Here is a 13,565-nt window from a genome sequence, read left to right on the forward strand (position 1 = left end):
GAATTGCCATATTACTGAGTTTTCCATGATCATGGGATGGATGTCTCTCCATATATTTAGGTCTTCTTTAATTTCCCTCATCAGTATTTTTAAATTTTCACTGTACATGTCTTACACTTATTTTGTTAAAATTATTCTTAAGTGTTTTATTCTTTTTAATACAATCATAAGTGGAGTTATTTTTTAATTTCACTTTTAGAATTTTCATTGCTCGTACATAGTAATACAATTGATTTTTGTATACTGACTTAGTATCCCATCACTTTGGTGAACTTATTTGTTCTAATAGTTGTGTGTGTGTGTGTGTGTGTGTATAAATTCCTTAGGATTTTCTACATGATGATCATGTCATTAGCAAATAAAGACAGTTTTACTTTTTTACAACCTAGATGCTTTTTAATTTTTTTTTACTTGATTGCACTAGAACCTCCAGTACAATGTTGAATAGAAGTGGCAAGAGTGGGTAGTCTTGCCTTCTTCCTAGTCTTGGAGGCAAACATGCAGTCTTTTATGATTAGGTATGACGTGAGACAGAATTAGGTGAAATCCAGGGGGCTCTGGAGGATCCAAGAATCACATTGGAAGCAGATAGGGCAGAAACAGTTGGAAGGGGTTGGGAATCAGGTGTGGCTATGGAGTAAGCTATTTAAGTCTGGATTCAATCTCTACTAGTTCTTATCATTGGATCTGAACACAGGAGCACATCTGCATTAGAAGATGTCAGACTCAGAGGATCTTCCCAAAGGCAAGCACCAGGTGCATTCACACAGGAAATGAACCATGTTCACTGAGAAACTACTGGAAGATTTGAACAGCTTTTTCAATGAGAACCTATACCCAAACCCCAGCCTTCAGTGGGCTTCGAAAATCGAAATACATCCAACAGTACTGGAGGTCTGGTTCGAGAACCACAGAGCAAAACTTAAGAAAGCAAAATGCGAGCATGTTCAGCAAAAACAAGAAACTCAACAACCATCAATACCAGAGGGCGAAGTCAAGACCAGTGCTGGCCTGAGAAATACAGACACGCTACTCAGATTCCCCAATGCTGCTCATCCTATCGGCCTGGTGTATATGAATCTTCGGGCACCCTCATTCCTACTCATTCTGTACCCCAACCTTAAGGTCCCTACAAATGACTTCCCTGGCCAAAAAATAGTCCATTTTGGCTGCTGCCAAAATCCTAACATATACTGCCTCTAGCCCATTTGGGAATCCCAAGTTTGTTCTCCACGCTTCAATTCTAGTTCTTCTTCCTGTTCATCTCTACAAAGTTGAGAGAGATGCTAAATACAAAAAATTACATATTGTAAAAACAAAACACTGGTGGTTTTTGTGGATACTCTTCATCAGGTTGAAGGCTGAAGAAGTTCCCTTCTATTCTAAGTTTGTTGAGAATTTGTATTATAAATTTGTATTTTTCTGTGTCCATTGAAATGATCACATGGTTTTTGCCCTTCATTCTATTATGTTCATTTCCACGTGAATTTCATTTTCCTGAACTTTTACAAGGGAAATATAGATTTTATAACTTTATGACTGGAACTCTCCTGTTGTTTTTGTGAAGTGTCAAAAAATATGGTGGCTTAATTTCTGAGATCTCCAGACTCTGTTCCCCTCCCTACTCTTTCTGGCCCTGTTCTTTCTTTTGTCTATATTGTCACTATCCTGTTCAATTTAGATTGATCAGCAAGTCTCCTCAGTGTGGATCTTTATCCTCAAAGGATGCTTTGGCTAGTTAGTTCTAAGAGCTTGTATGATCCAGACTATTTTAGATCTCTTATATCTTGTTGCAGACCATTGTCATGGAGGTTTACCTCTACAGTTTTAGTTCCTGTTCTCACTTTGGCTCTCTAAACTTTCAGTTAGTGCCTTTTGGTTATTTTGTTGTTCCCGGGTCAGTGAGATGCCCTGTTGCTTCCCTAAGCATGTTTCTGTACAGATGCCAGTACTATAGGTATTGTAGCTATCACTGGTCTATCCCTACTTGCTCATATATATCTTTTTACTTTCCAAAACTTATTTTTTATTACTATACAAAATGTGCACTCTCCTCTCTTTTTGTGTCTCCCACCCCACCCCCCAGAGAACAGTACATGGTGTGCAGGGATGGCGTGACCAGGAGGCCTTTGTCCTGCGCCCTGCCCACAGATTGAGCTCTGCCCCAGGTCTTTTCAGGCATCTAGATACACCCATAGCCTGTCAGGCTGGGGCAAAGGGGTCCCAACTCACATGTACTCCTTGGCAGAGTTGGACTTAGAGTAAGAGTGAGGTACATGGTACCCAGTTTGGGTCTTATTCCCAGGACAAGAGCAAGAGAATAGTACACCTCCTAGGAGGGCCAGAGAAGACCCTGCCTAGCCAATAAAGATAGCAGGACCAAACTCATACCTAATATTCAAGGGGATCAAGGGGTTGTAAAAGTCCGTGACAATCTGATGGCCATACCAGAAGAAAGCTACCAAGTCAGCAAGACCTGCCATGATGAAAATGACGCCTCTAACCATGCCTATTGTATTAGTCTGTTTTCACACTGCTATAAAGAAATATCCAAGACTGGGTAATTTATAAAGGAGAGAGGTTTAATTGACTCACAGTTTAGCATGACTGGGGAGGCCTCAGGAAACTTACAATCATGGCGGAAGGGGAAGCAAGGACCTTCTTCACATGGCGGCAGGAGAGAGAAAGCATGTGAGAGAGCAGGAAAAACTACCGTTTATAAAACCATCAGGGCCGGGCACAGTGGCTCACCCCTGTAATCCCAGTACTTTGGGAGGCTGAGGTGGGCAGATCACCTGAGTTCAGGAGTTTGAGACCAGCTTGGCCAACATGGTGAAACCCCGTGTCTACTAAAAATACAAAACTTAGCTGAGTGTGGTGGGGGATGCCTGTAATACCAACTACGTGGGAGGCAGAGGCAGGAGAATCGCTTGAACCTGGGAGGCAGAGGTTGCAGTGAGCTGAGACTATGCCATTGCACTCCAGCCTGGGCAACAAGAGTGAAACTCCATTTCAAAAAACAAACAAACAAAAAACTGTCAAATCTCCTGAGAATTCACTCACTATCATGAGAACAGTATGGGGGAAACTGCCCCCATAATCCAGTCATTTCCCTCCCTTGACATGTGAGGATTACAATTCAAGATGAGATTTGAGTGGGGACACAGAGCCAAGCCATATCAGCTATACAGGCCTTCTTCACTTTATCATTTCCCCCACAACACATGCACTTCATGCCCATCGTGGCCACACACATATGGTCAGGAAGCCCAGCACCAGGTATGCCACCATTAAGGGCTCAAAGGACCTGCATGGCTGCTGGCAGGGCGAGCACCAAGTCATACATTTCACAGCTCATCAAGCCCATGCTCTGCGTGATGTAGTCCATTCACAGTCCCTTGTGATGATGCTGTTGCCCACACATGAGCTCATCTGCCGCTGCAGGATGGTGGTGCAGGCCACAAGGCCTACCCAGCCCAGCAGAGTCATGGAAAAGTTCAGCAATTGCAGGCCCAAATTGGCCATTTCTACTCTCAGAAAAAATTGGGAGTGCTGGGCAGGCAACCCTACAGTAAAACAAATAAAACTTTGGGGCATCCCCATGAAAGACATCTTGGGGTAGAGTTTTTAAGTCATCCAAAGAGACAAAGAAGTTTTTGGCCAGGTGACCGCAAATCTTGTCACCTGAAGTACACACAAATTGACCCCTCTGGTGGAGTGATAGTCTCACAGCAGAGGGAACAGGCCCGTATTTTGTGTTTTGAGGAAAACAATTTATTGTCTAGCTTTGTTGTACAAATAACTCTTACTTTAAAAGAAAGCTAGCAGCTGGATAACTTGAACATGAAAATGGGAAACCAAAGAACGAAAGTGAGGTATGGCAACCCCTGGGACTATGACAGGTGTGTGTCGGGGGAGGGGGAATCATTTTTGTTAGATCACATCTTTGCACCAGGTGGCAGAAATAATTGGGAATGGAAAGGAGTAAACAAACAACAAAAACAACAACAACAAAGGTGACACTTCACCTCTATTACTTCAACTACTACTTTAACTTACTAATTTGTGTTTTTTAAATTTAATAAAAATTGAGTTACATTAGGGAAGCTGGAATCATATTGCATGCAGGTAGTTATGGGTGGGGAAGAAAGGAGACTAATGAGCTGATGCACTGGTGTTGCAACAGATGTAATTTGAGTCCTTCAAAAAAAATGCTTGACATTTTTATCATGGTGAGATAATGAGACCTGTTATAGCAGATTCTCTCTTCAAGGAGGGAGACCTTGAGAGTGGATTTTACTCACAACTGCCATCAGTAGACAAATAAAATAAGTGAATGTTCATGACCTAAGTACAAGTGTTACTCAACAAGATTAATGAAGTCTAACAAATTTGAAACCAGTAAAAGTCATCTAGAGGGTCTCGGTGGATACTTTTTATTTTATTTTATTTTGAGAGGGAGTCTTGCTCTGTCGCCCAGACTGGAGTGTAGTGGTGCGATCTTGGCTCACTGAAACCTCCGCCTCCCGGTTTCAAGCGATTCTCCTGTCTCAGCCTCTGGAGTAGCTGAGACTACAGGCATGTGCCACCATGCCTGGCTAAGTTTTGTGTTTTTAGTACAGACGGGTTTCACTATGTTGGCAAGGCTGGTCTCGAACTCCTGACCTCAAGTGAGTCACCTGCCTCGGCCTCCCAAAGTGCTGAGATTACAAGTGTGAGCCATGGCGCCCGGTCATTGATTTTAAAAATAAATATTTTAAAATCTGGCATGCCATGTGATTAGAATCCTCAGTCACTAAATCAGGAAATTTCCATTTTAAAAAGTAAAATGTTGGTCTTTTGGATATTTCAAGCCCTCCTCCACACACACTATTCTTATCCCAAGACTTTTATTTCAGCCATCATGTAACATCTTAAATTTCTCCACAAATAACTTTATACTTTTATCTTAAAATCCCCAAATGTTTAAAATCATGCATTTTAAACCTTTTAAAAGTCCTAGTACTCTTAGTAATTTAATGGTGTCCAAATGTGGAAGTGTAACTTCAATTCATTAGCTGAGAATAACTTTTTAAAAATTGCAGTAACTAAAACAATAAGGATTAACAGAAAGCATTTGTGTTGAATACTGAGCTTCCATGATAAAAAGTAGTAGATATACTTCTCAAGTCATTATATTTTATTAAGGACACATAGAAGCAAACTCACATACTTATCAAATATTTTAATGTAAATGCATTAGAAAGCAAATATTTACTTTTATTTATTTACATATCTATTTAGAGACAGGGTTGCACTATGTTGCCCAGGCCGGGGTATAGTGGCACAACTACAGCTCACTGCAGCCTGGAACTCCTGGGCTCAATCAATCCTCCCACCCCAGCCTCCTGAGTAACTGGGACTACAGGCATATGGCACCACACTTAGCTAATAAAAAAAGAGAAAAAATTAGAGATGGGGTCTCACTATGTTGCCCAGGCTGGTCTTGAACTCCTGGCCTCAAGTGATCCTCCTGCCTCAGCCTCCTAAGTAGCAGGGAGGGATTACATGTATGAGCTAATGTTTCCAGCTAAATCTTCATTTTTGAATCAACTTAGTTTCAAATACCTTTCTGACTGTAATATTCCAATTAAATGGCATAATAGCTGGTTTTGCTTTAAAATTTTGGGAAGACTAATTAAAAGTTTTAATAAGGAAAATTAAAAATACATTGCAGAGCGATGATGTTGCCAAATAAATTGAAAATCAAACTTAAAATTAATAGGCAAGTGCCTCATTAACACCATCAAGCAATTCTAATATTTGAGGAACACAGATGCTAGTTCCAGAAGCCTCCCCTGCTTCTTTCTTTATCCTTCCAACTTAATTTGTACATGTTGTCAATAGAGATTTATAGTAAGCAGAGTTTGATGAATAAAATTGTATGCTTACTAATATCTGTATCTAAGAAATACTTAACTTATTTTACTTAAATCTATTCAAAATTGAGATAACACTGAAAAGGAGATTACAGTGAAAGATTTGTTTTTCTGGATATCAGTCTGTCTCTCAAATTTCTAGGGTGGAGAACTGGGAAAGGAGATGAATGAAATAAGAAAAGAAACAGATCACAAAGGAATTACTGACGGGAGAAAGAATAATACATACCTAAGAACAAAACATACAAAACCCAAATTCTGCAGTCTGAAGGAGGAGGAGCCCACATTCACAACTCCTATAAACACATTGAATGAGGATCTGACAATGTTGTATTTTATTGTTTAGAGTTATACCTATTGATACTGTTCAAAGGTTGGGATTGAAGGATGTGGAAGAAATAACTTGTCAAAAATATTTGCTGGCCAGGCACAGTGGCTCATGCCTATAATACCAGCACTTTAGGAGGTTGAGGCAGGCGGATGACCTAAGGTTGGGAGTCGGAGACTAGTCTGGCCAACATGGTGAAACCCCGTCTCTACTAAAAATACAAAAATTAGCTGGGCGTGATGGCGGGCGCCTGTAGTCTCAGCTACTTGGGAGGCTGAGGCAGGAGAATCACTTGGACGTGGCAGGCGGAGTTTGCCGTGAGCTGAAATTGCGCCACTACATTCCAGCCTGGGCGACTATCTCAAACCAAAAAGAAACAAAAACAAAATACCACATGTTCTCACTTATAACTGGGAACTGAACAATGAGAACACATGGACACAGGGAGGGGAACAATACTCTGGGGGCCTATCAGGGTTGGGTTGGGGAGAGGGAGAGCATTAGAAAAAATAACTAATGCATGCTGGGCTTAATACCTACGCGATCGGTTGATAGGTGCAGCAAACCACCATGGCACACGTTTACCTATGTGACAAACCTGCACATCCTGCATATGTACCCCAGAACTTAAAAGATAAATAAATAAATAAATAAATAAATAAATAAATCAAAACAAATTTGCCCAGTGACCATTATAGTCCTTAAAGCATAATATTCAGCCAACAGCTCCCTGTTCAAACACAATTAGAGTAGGCAACATGATTCATTTAAAATACTTACTTAGCACCTACTATATGCCAGGAATGATTCTAAATACTGAGACTAAATAAAATAGGTAAAAATTCCTACCTGCGTAAGATTATATTCTAGTAGGAAAAGCCAATTGAAACAGGATAAATAAGTAAAGTTATGGAATACAGATATAGATATAAAAAGAGTTATATCAATAATGTTAAGTACTAAAGAGAAAACAATAAAACCAGGAAGGGAAATAGGATGTTTGGGCAGGAGTGGCAGTGGTGGTGGTATGGATATTAATACATCATCTGACTTATGATTTTAAGAGGATCACCCTGACTACTGTGATGAGAACAGAGTGAATCAAGAGAGGGTGTTTGTATTAGTCTGTTCTCATGCTGCTAATAAAGACATACCCGAGACTGGGTAATTTATAAAGGAAAGAGATTTAATTGACTCACAGTTCAGCATGGCTGGGGAGGCCTCAGAAAACTCACAATCATGTCAGAAGGGAAAGCAAAAACATCCTTCTTCACATGGTGGCAGGAAGGAGAAGTGCCGAGCAAAAGGGAGAAAAACCCCTTATAAAACCATCAGAACTCGTGAGAACTCACTATCACAAGAACAGCATGAGGGTAACCACCCCCATGATTCCATTACCTCCCACTGGGTCCTTCCCAAGACATGTGGGGATTATGGAAACTACAATTGAAGATGAAATTTGGGTAGGGCACAGCCAAACCATATCAGCATCCTTTTAAGATTAGAGATATAATAGCTTCTTTGTGGGTACACTGATGGAATAGTCCAGTAGAGAGGGTAAAACTGATGATGCAAAAGAGAAAGGGGATACATAATAACTTATAACTTATTGGCAATTTAGCAAAGACAGCTAACCAGTACCTTAGGTGACATGGTTTGGATGTTTGTCCCCTCCAAATCTCATGTTGAAATGTAATTTCCAATGTTGGAGGTGGGGCCTGGTGGGAGATGATTGGGTCATGGGAGTGGATCCCTTATTTATGGCTTAGCTCCATCCCCTTGGTGGTAAGTGAGTTCTCACTCAGTTCATGTGAGATCTGGTTGTCTAAAAGTGTGTGACACCTCCCCACCACCACTCCTGCTCTTGTCGTATGATGCTGGCTCCCCCTTCACCTTCGGCCATGATTGTAAGCTCCTTGGGGCCCTCACCCAGAGCAGATCTTGGCACCATGCTCCTTGAACAGCCTGCAGAACCATGAGCCAATTAAACCTCTTTTCTTTATAAATTATCCAGCCTCTGGTGTGTCTTTATAGTGACACAAAAACAGCCTAATACATTAGGCAATCCAAATGTATCTAACATACTATATAATTTACTTATTTATCATATTCATTGTTCATCGTCTATCTGCCCCCACTAGAATGCAAGCTCTATGAAGGCAGGGACTTCTGTTTGTTTCATTTGCTTATCTGTCCCAAGCACAAGCTGTTACCCAGCACATAGCAGGTGCTCAATAAACGTTTGCTGCACGAGCATATTTTATGGGCATAAAGAGAAAAAACAGTCTGTCATATAAGTACAACCACTTAGTTTGGAGTGTGGGGCAGCACTTGGGGATGATGAAAAGAGATGGTGCCTAAAGAAATACAGAGAGAAATGCTAAGCTAGTCATTGGCAAGCCACCATTCCATGGGGACACAGGAAATACATTGTCTTTTTATCCTTCATGTTTTATGCTTATTTTTGAAATCCCTTTGTATCCAGAGTAAAATGTAGGGAAAGAGTGTCATCATCTGTCACGTGTTTACCTGAAGTATATGCTTGATAAATATAGTAGTTTGAAAGGCTACCTAGATGGAGGGTTCTACACTGTTTTCCACAGGGCTCACCAGGTCAGTGATTCTGGGGTTAGGCCATGTAAATCTCCTAAAGCATCCCTATTCCTGAAATACACACACCCAGCACTGAGAATCACTACAAAAGATGAAATATTTTTAATTTCTTAAAGGATATTTTTAGGGAAGCATTACATATTCACTTGATCAGACAACAAAAGTCAGTTCTCTTGACATTCTTATACAATATGCTGACAGTTATACAATTCTCTCTGACAGTTACCAAGGCCTGAGGGAAAGTGAATCTGCTGTGACACAGTGACCCTCTTATCCAGAGCATAAAATAAATGTCAGATTCTCTCCTGTAGTTTGCAAAACGTAAGAAAGGGCATATTCTCTATAACATAAGCTATAATTTCTAATGCTTAAAGGTAACTTATTTGAAAATAATTCAGATTGAATCGCTATTTCAAGGCTGAAACTCACATATTGCTTTCAGCTTAAATGATCGTTGCTCAGCAAATAAATTGGACATTATTGTAAGTGACAAATACATTTATCTCTTTTTATAGAGAATAACACTTGCTTTTCCTGTCCTTGAAGAAACGGTTGTCATCATCGTAACCTAACAAGTTACAACTGAGTTCATCATCTCATTCACACAAGCCTGCCATTTTAAACAAGGGAATTACTGCAGTAAACAACTTCATAAATAGAATGGATAGAAGCCATATCTTTCATTTATTTTACAAATTTATTTTTTTAGAGATGGGGTCTCACTATGTTGCTCAGGCTGGAATGCAGTGGGTATTCCCAGGTCTCATCATGCCCCACTGTAGCCTTAAAGTCCTGGCCTCAAGTGATCCTCCTACCTCAGCCTCCAGAGTAGCTGGGACTATAGGCACGTACCACCACACCTGGTTAGAAGCCATATCTTTTAAAAGATTTCTTGATCCTTGTATCTTAGGGAAAAGGCAATTTTGATATATCTTGTGACAGAGATGAACTGATCTGATAGGTTACTGGGTTTTTCTTTCTAATCAACATACAGTATTATTGACTTTTCTGTGTGCATATACTTCTGTGAATTTTAACACATTTATAGATTCCTGTAACCATGCCACAGTTGGATACAGAACAATTATATCTCTCATTCCCCACCCTGCCAACTCCCTTAAACTCTGTCATTGTCACAAGAGTTGGCAAACTACACCTGAGTCAAATCTGGTCCATGGCCTGTTTTCTCAGGGCCCAGAAGCTAAGAATCATTTTTACATTTTTAAAGTTTTGTAAAAAGAACAAAAACCAGAGACAAAAGTAAAGAATATGTGACACAAAGCCTAAACTATTTACTATCTGGCCCTCTACAGAAAAAGTTTGCTGTCTCCTGCTTTAGAATCACACCTTCCTCCAACTACTAATCCTTGGAAATCACTGATCTGTTTTTCTGTCACTGTAGTTTTGTCTTTTCAAACATAGCATATATATTCCATTTATAACTGGAATCATACAGTAGGTAGCCTTTTGAGTCGTTGTTGTTGTTGTTGTTGTTGTTTTTGACACAGAGTCTCACTCTGTCGCCCAGGCTGGAGTGCAGTGGAGAGATCTTGGCTCACTGCAACCTCTACCTCCCGGATTCAAGTGATTCTCCTGCCTCAGCCTCCTGAGTAGCTAGGATTACACGCATGTGCCACCACGCCCAGCTAAAAAACAATTTTATTTTATTTTTTGTCGCCTAGGCTGCAGTGCGGTGGTATGATCTCGGCTCACTGCAACCTCAGCCTCCCAGATTGAAGCAGTTCTCCTGCCTCAGCCTACTGAGTAGCTGGGATTACAGGCGCACACCACCGTACCTGGCTAATTTTTTTTTTTTTTTTTAGTAGAGACAGAGTTTCACCATATTGGTCAGGCTGGTCTCAAACTCCTGACCTCATGATCCGCCCGCCTCAGTCTCCCAAAGTCCTGGGATTACCAGCATGAGTCACTGCGCCCAGCAGTTTTTTTTTATTTTTAAAAGAGACGGGGTTTCACCATGTTGGCCAGGCTGGTCACGAACTCCTGGCCTTAAGTGATCTGCCCACCTCAGCCTCCCAAAGTGCTGGGATTATAGGCGTGAGCCACCGCGCCTGGCCTCCATCTCTATTCTTTTGTCACTTTGAGAATATTATATAAACGGAATCATATAGTATGCGACATTTTGAAGTTGGCTTTTTTTGACTCAGTGTACAGCAGAATACCCTTGAGAACCATCCAAGTTGTTGCATATATTAATAGTTCATTGCTTTTTACTGTTGAGTAATCTGTGGTATGGATGTACCACAGTATGTTTAACTAGTCAACTATAGAGAAACATTTTGATTATTTCAAGATTTTGAACATTGCAAATAATGTTGCTATGATCATCTGTGTACAGGTTTGTATGCACACAAATTGTTATTTCTCTGGGATATATACCCAGGAGTGTGATTGCTGGGTTGTATTTTTAGTTTTTGCCCCTTTTAAAAATTGGACTGTTTGTTTTCTAACTGTTTGGTTTTGAGGGTTCTTTGTATATCCTGGACTGGACATACAAGTTCTTTTTTTAAAATGGATCGTACGGCCGGGTGCGGTGGCTCAAGACTGTAATCCCAGCACTTTGGGAGGCCGAGACGGGCGGATCACAAGGTCAGGAGATCGAGACCATCCTGGCTAACACAGTGAAACCCCGTCTCTACTAAAAATACAAAAACTTAGCCGGGCGAGGTGGCAGGCGCTTGTAGTCCCAGCTACTCGGGAGGCTGAGGCAGGAGAATGGCGTAAACCCGGGAGGCGGAGCTTGCAGTGAGCTGAGATCCAGCCACTGCACTCCAGCCTGGGTGACAGAGCGAGACTCCGTCTCAAAAAAAAAAAATAAAAAAAAAAATAAAATAAAATGGATCGTACTTTTGGTGTTGTGTCTAAGAAATCTTTGCCTAACCACTGATGATGATGATTTTCTCCTGTGCTTCTTTCTAAAAGGTTTATAGTTTTATGTTTTACATGTAGATATGGAATCAATTTCAAGTTAATTTTTGGAAAAGAGATGAGGTTTAGGCCCAAATTGACTTTTTTTGTTTAGGGATGTACAATTATTTTAATACCATTTGTTGAATAGTCTTCTTTCTCCACTGAATTGCCAAATGTGGTATTAATATTAATATACCATACAATGGAATGTTATTAGGAATTAAAAAAGGAATGAAGTACTCATACATGCTACAACATGGATGAACCTTGAAAAGATTATGCTAAGTGAAAGAAGCCAGATCACAGAAGATCACATACTGTATTGATTCCATTTATATAAAATGTCCTGAATAGGCAAATCTATAGAGACAGAAAGTAGATTAGTGATCGCCTAGGGCTTGTGGTTTTGGAGGGTAAATGAGGAGTGACTGCTAATTAGTACAGTTTCTTTCTGCTGTGATAAAAATGTTCTAAAATTGTGGTGATGGTTGCAAAACTTTTAATATACTAAAAGCCAACAAATTGTACACTTTAAATGGGTGAAATTGTATGGCCTGTGAATTATATTTCAATAAAGCCATTATAAATGTTTGCGGGGGAGAAGGGAAGAGGAAAGTGTCTTGCTCTGCCACTGAGGCTGGAGTGCAGTGGCACAATCATGGCTCACTGCAGCCTTGACCTCCTGGGCTCAATCAATCAAAATTTTTTTAAAAAGAAGGAAGAATGTTTATGAATCAATCAATGACAGAGCATAGCAACAAGCAAAAATTAGGATAACTGAGCAAGAGGTAAATAGTTTTGGACAATTGTAGAGCAATAATATTAGTAAGAGGTGCTCAGAAAGCAATGTAGTAGGCCAAGCGCAGTGACTCACGTCTGTAATCCCAGTACTTTGGGAGCCCGAGGCGGGTAGATCACCTGAGGTCAGGAGTTCGAGACTAGCCTGGCTAACATGGTGAAATCCCGTCTCTACTAAAAATATATAAATTAGCCGGGCATGGTGGTGGGAGCATGTAATCCCAACTACTTGGGAGGCTGAGGTGGGAGAATCACTTGAACCTGGGAGGTGAAGGTTGCCGTGAGCCGAGATCGTGCCACTGCACTCCAGCCTGGGCGACAGAGTGAGATTCCATCTCAAAAAAAAAAAAAAAAAAAGCAATGTAGTGAGTTTATGAAGTGTTGAATGAGCTTTGAACATAAAAAAAAAAAAAAAAAAAGCAATGTAGTGAGTTTATGAAGTGTTGAATGAGCTTTGAACATAAAGTTCTTTAAAATGACCCAAGCCTATTACTCATAGAGTGCTGGTAGCAGTATACATTGACATAACATTTATGCAAAGCAATTTGTTAATGTATATCAATAATTTTTTTAAAAAAACAAACAAACCTAAGAATCTTTTCTACCATTGAGTGGGGGCGGCAGAAGTCTATGAGATTTTCTTCTCCTTGCCCTAGCATTAATTCACCCCTCTTATTCGATGTGTCTGCTGAACTATCCCTCTTCTTTGGTCAGAATTTTAACAATTATGCATTTTAAGTGTAAGATGATGATTGTTTTAGACAATTGGGTGATAAAAAAAGAAACCAGCAAAGTTAACTTTAAAAGTACCAGGGGCCTGTAATCCCAGCACTTTGGGAGGCCGAGACGGGCGGATCACAAGGTCAGGAGATCGAGAGCATCCTGGCGAACCCGGTGAAACCCCGTCTCTACTAAAAAATACAAAAAACTAGCCGGGCGAGGTGGCGGGCGCCTGTAGTCCCAGCTACTCGGGAGGCTGA

General features: G+C 40.5%; 1 protein-coding gene and 1 pseudogene across 1 annotated transcript; one reads left to right on the top strand and one right to left on the bottom strand.

Moving 5' to 3' along the window:
* Positions 1–780: 780 nt before the first annotated feature.
* LOC105539752 (divergent paired-related homeobox-like) lies at positions 781–1,203 on the top strand. The gene has a single exon (XM_011980178.1). The coding sequence runs from the start codon at positions 781–783 to the stop codon at positions 1,201–1,203; it is 423 nt and encodes a 140-aa protein (XP_011835568.1).
* Positions 1,204–2,228: 1,025 nt separating this feature from the next.
* LOC105539753 lies at positions 2,229–3,525 on the bottom strand (annotated as a pseudogene).
* Positions 3,526–13,565: the final 10,040 nt, after the last annotated feature.

The sequence above is a fragment of the Mandrillus leucophaeus genome, unplaced genomic scaffold (assembly GCF_000951045.1).
Source record: "Mandrillus leucophaeus isolate KB7577 unplaced genomic scaffold, Mleu.le_1.0 Scaffold209, whole genome shotgun sequence".
Taxonomy (NCBI): domain Eukaryota; kingdom Metazoa; phylum Chordata; class Mammalia; order Primates; family Cercopithecidae; genus Mandrillus; species Mandrillus leucophaeus.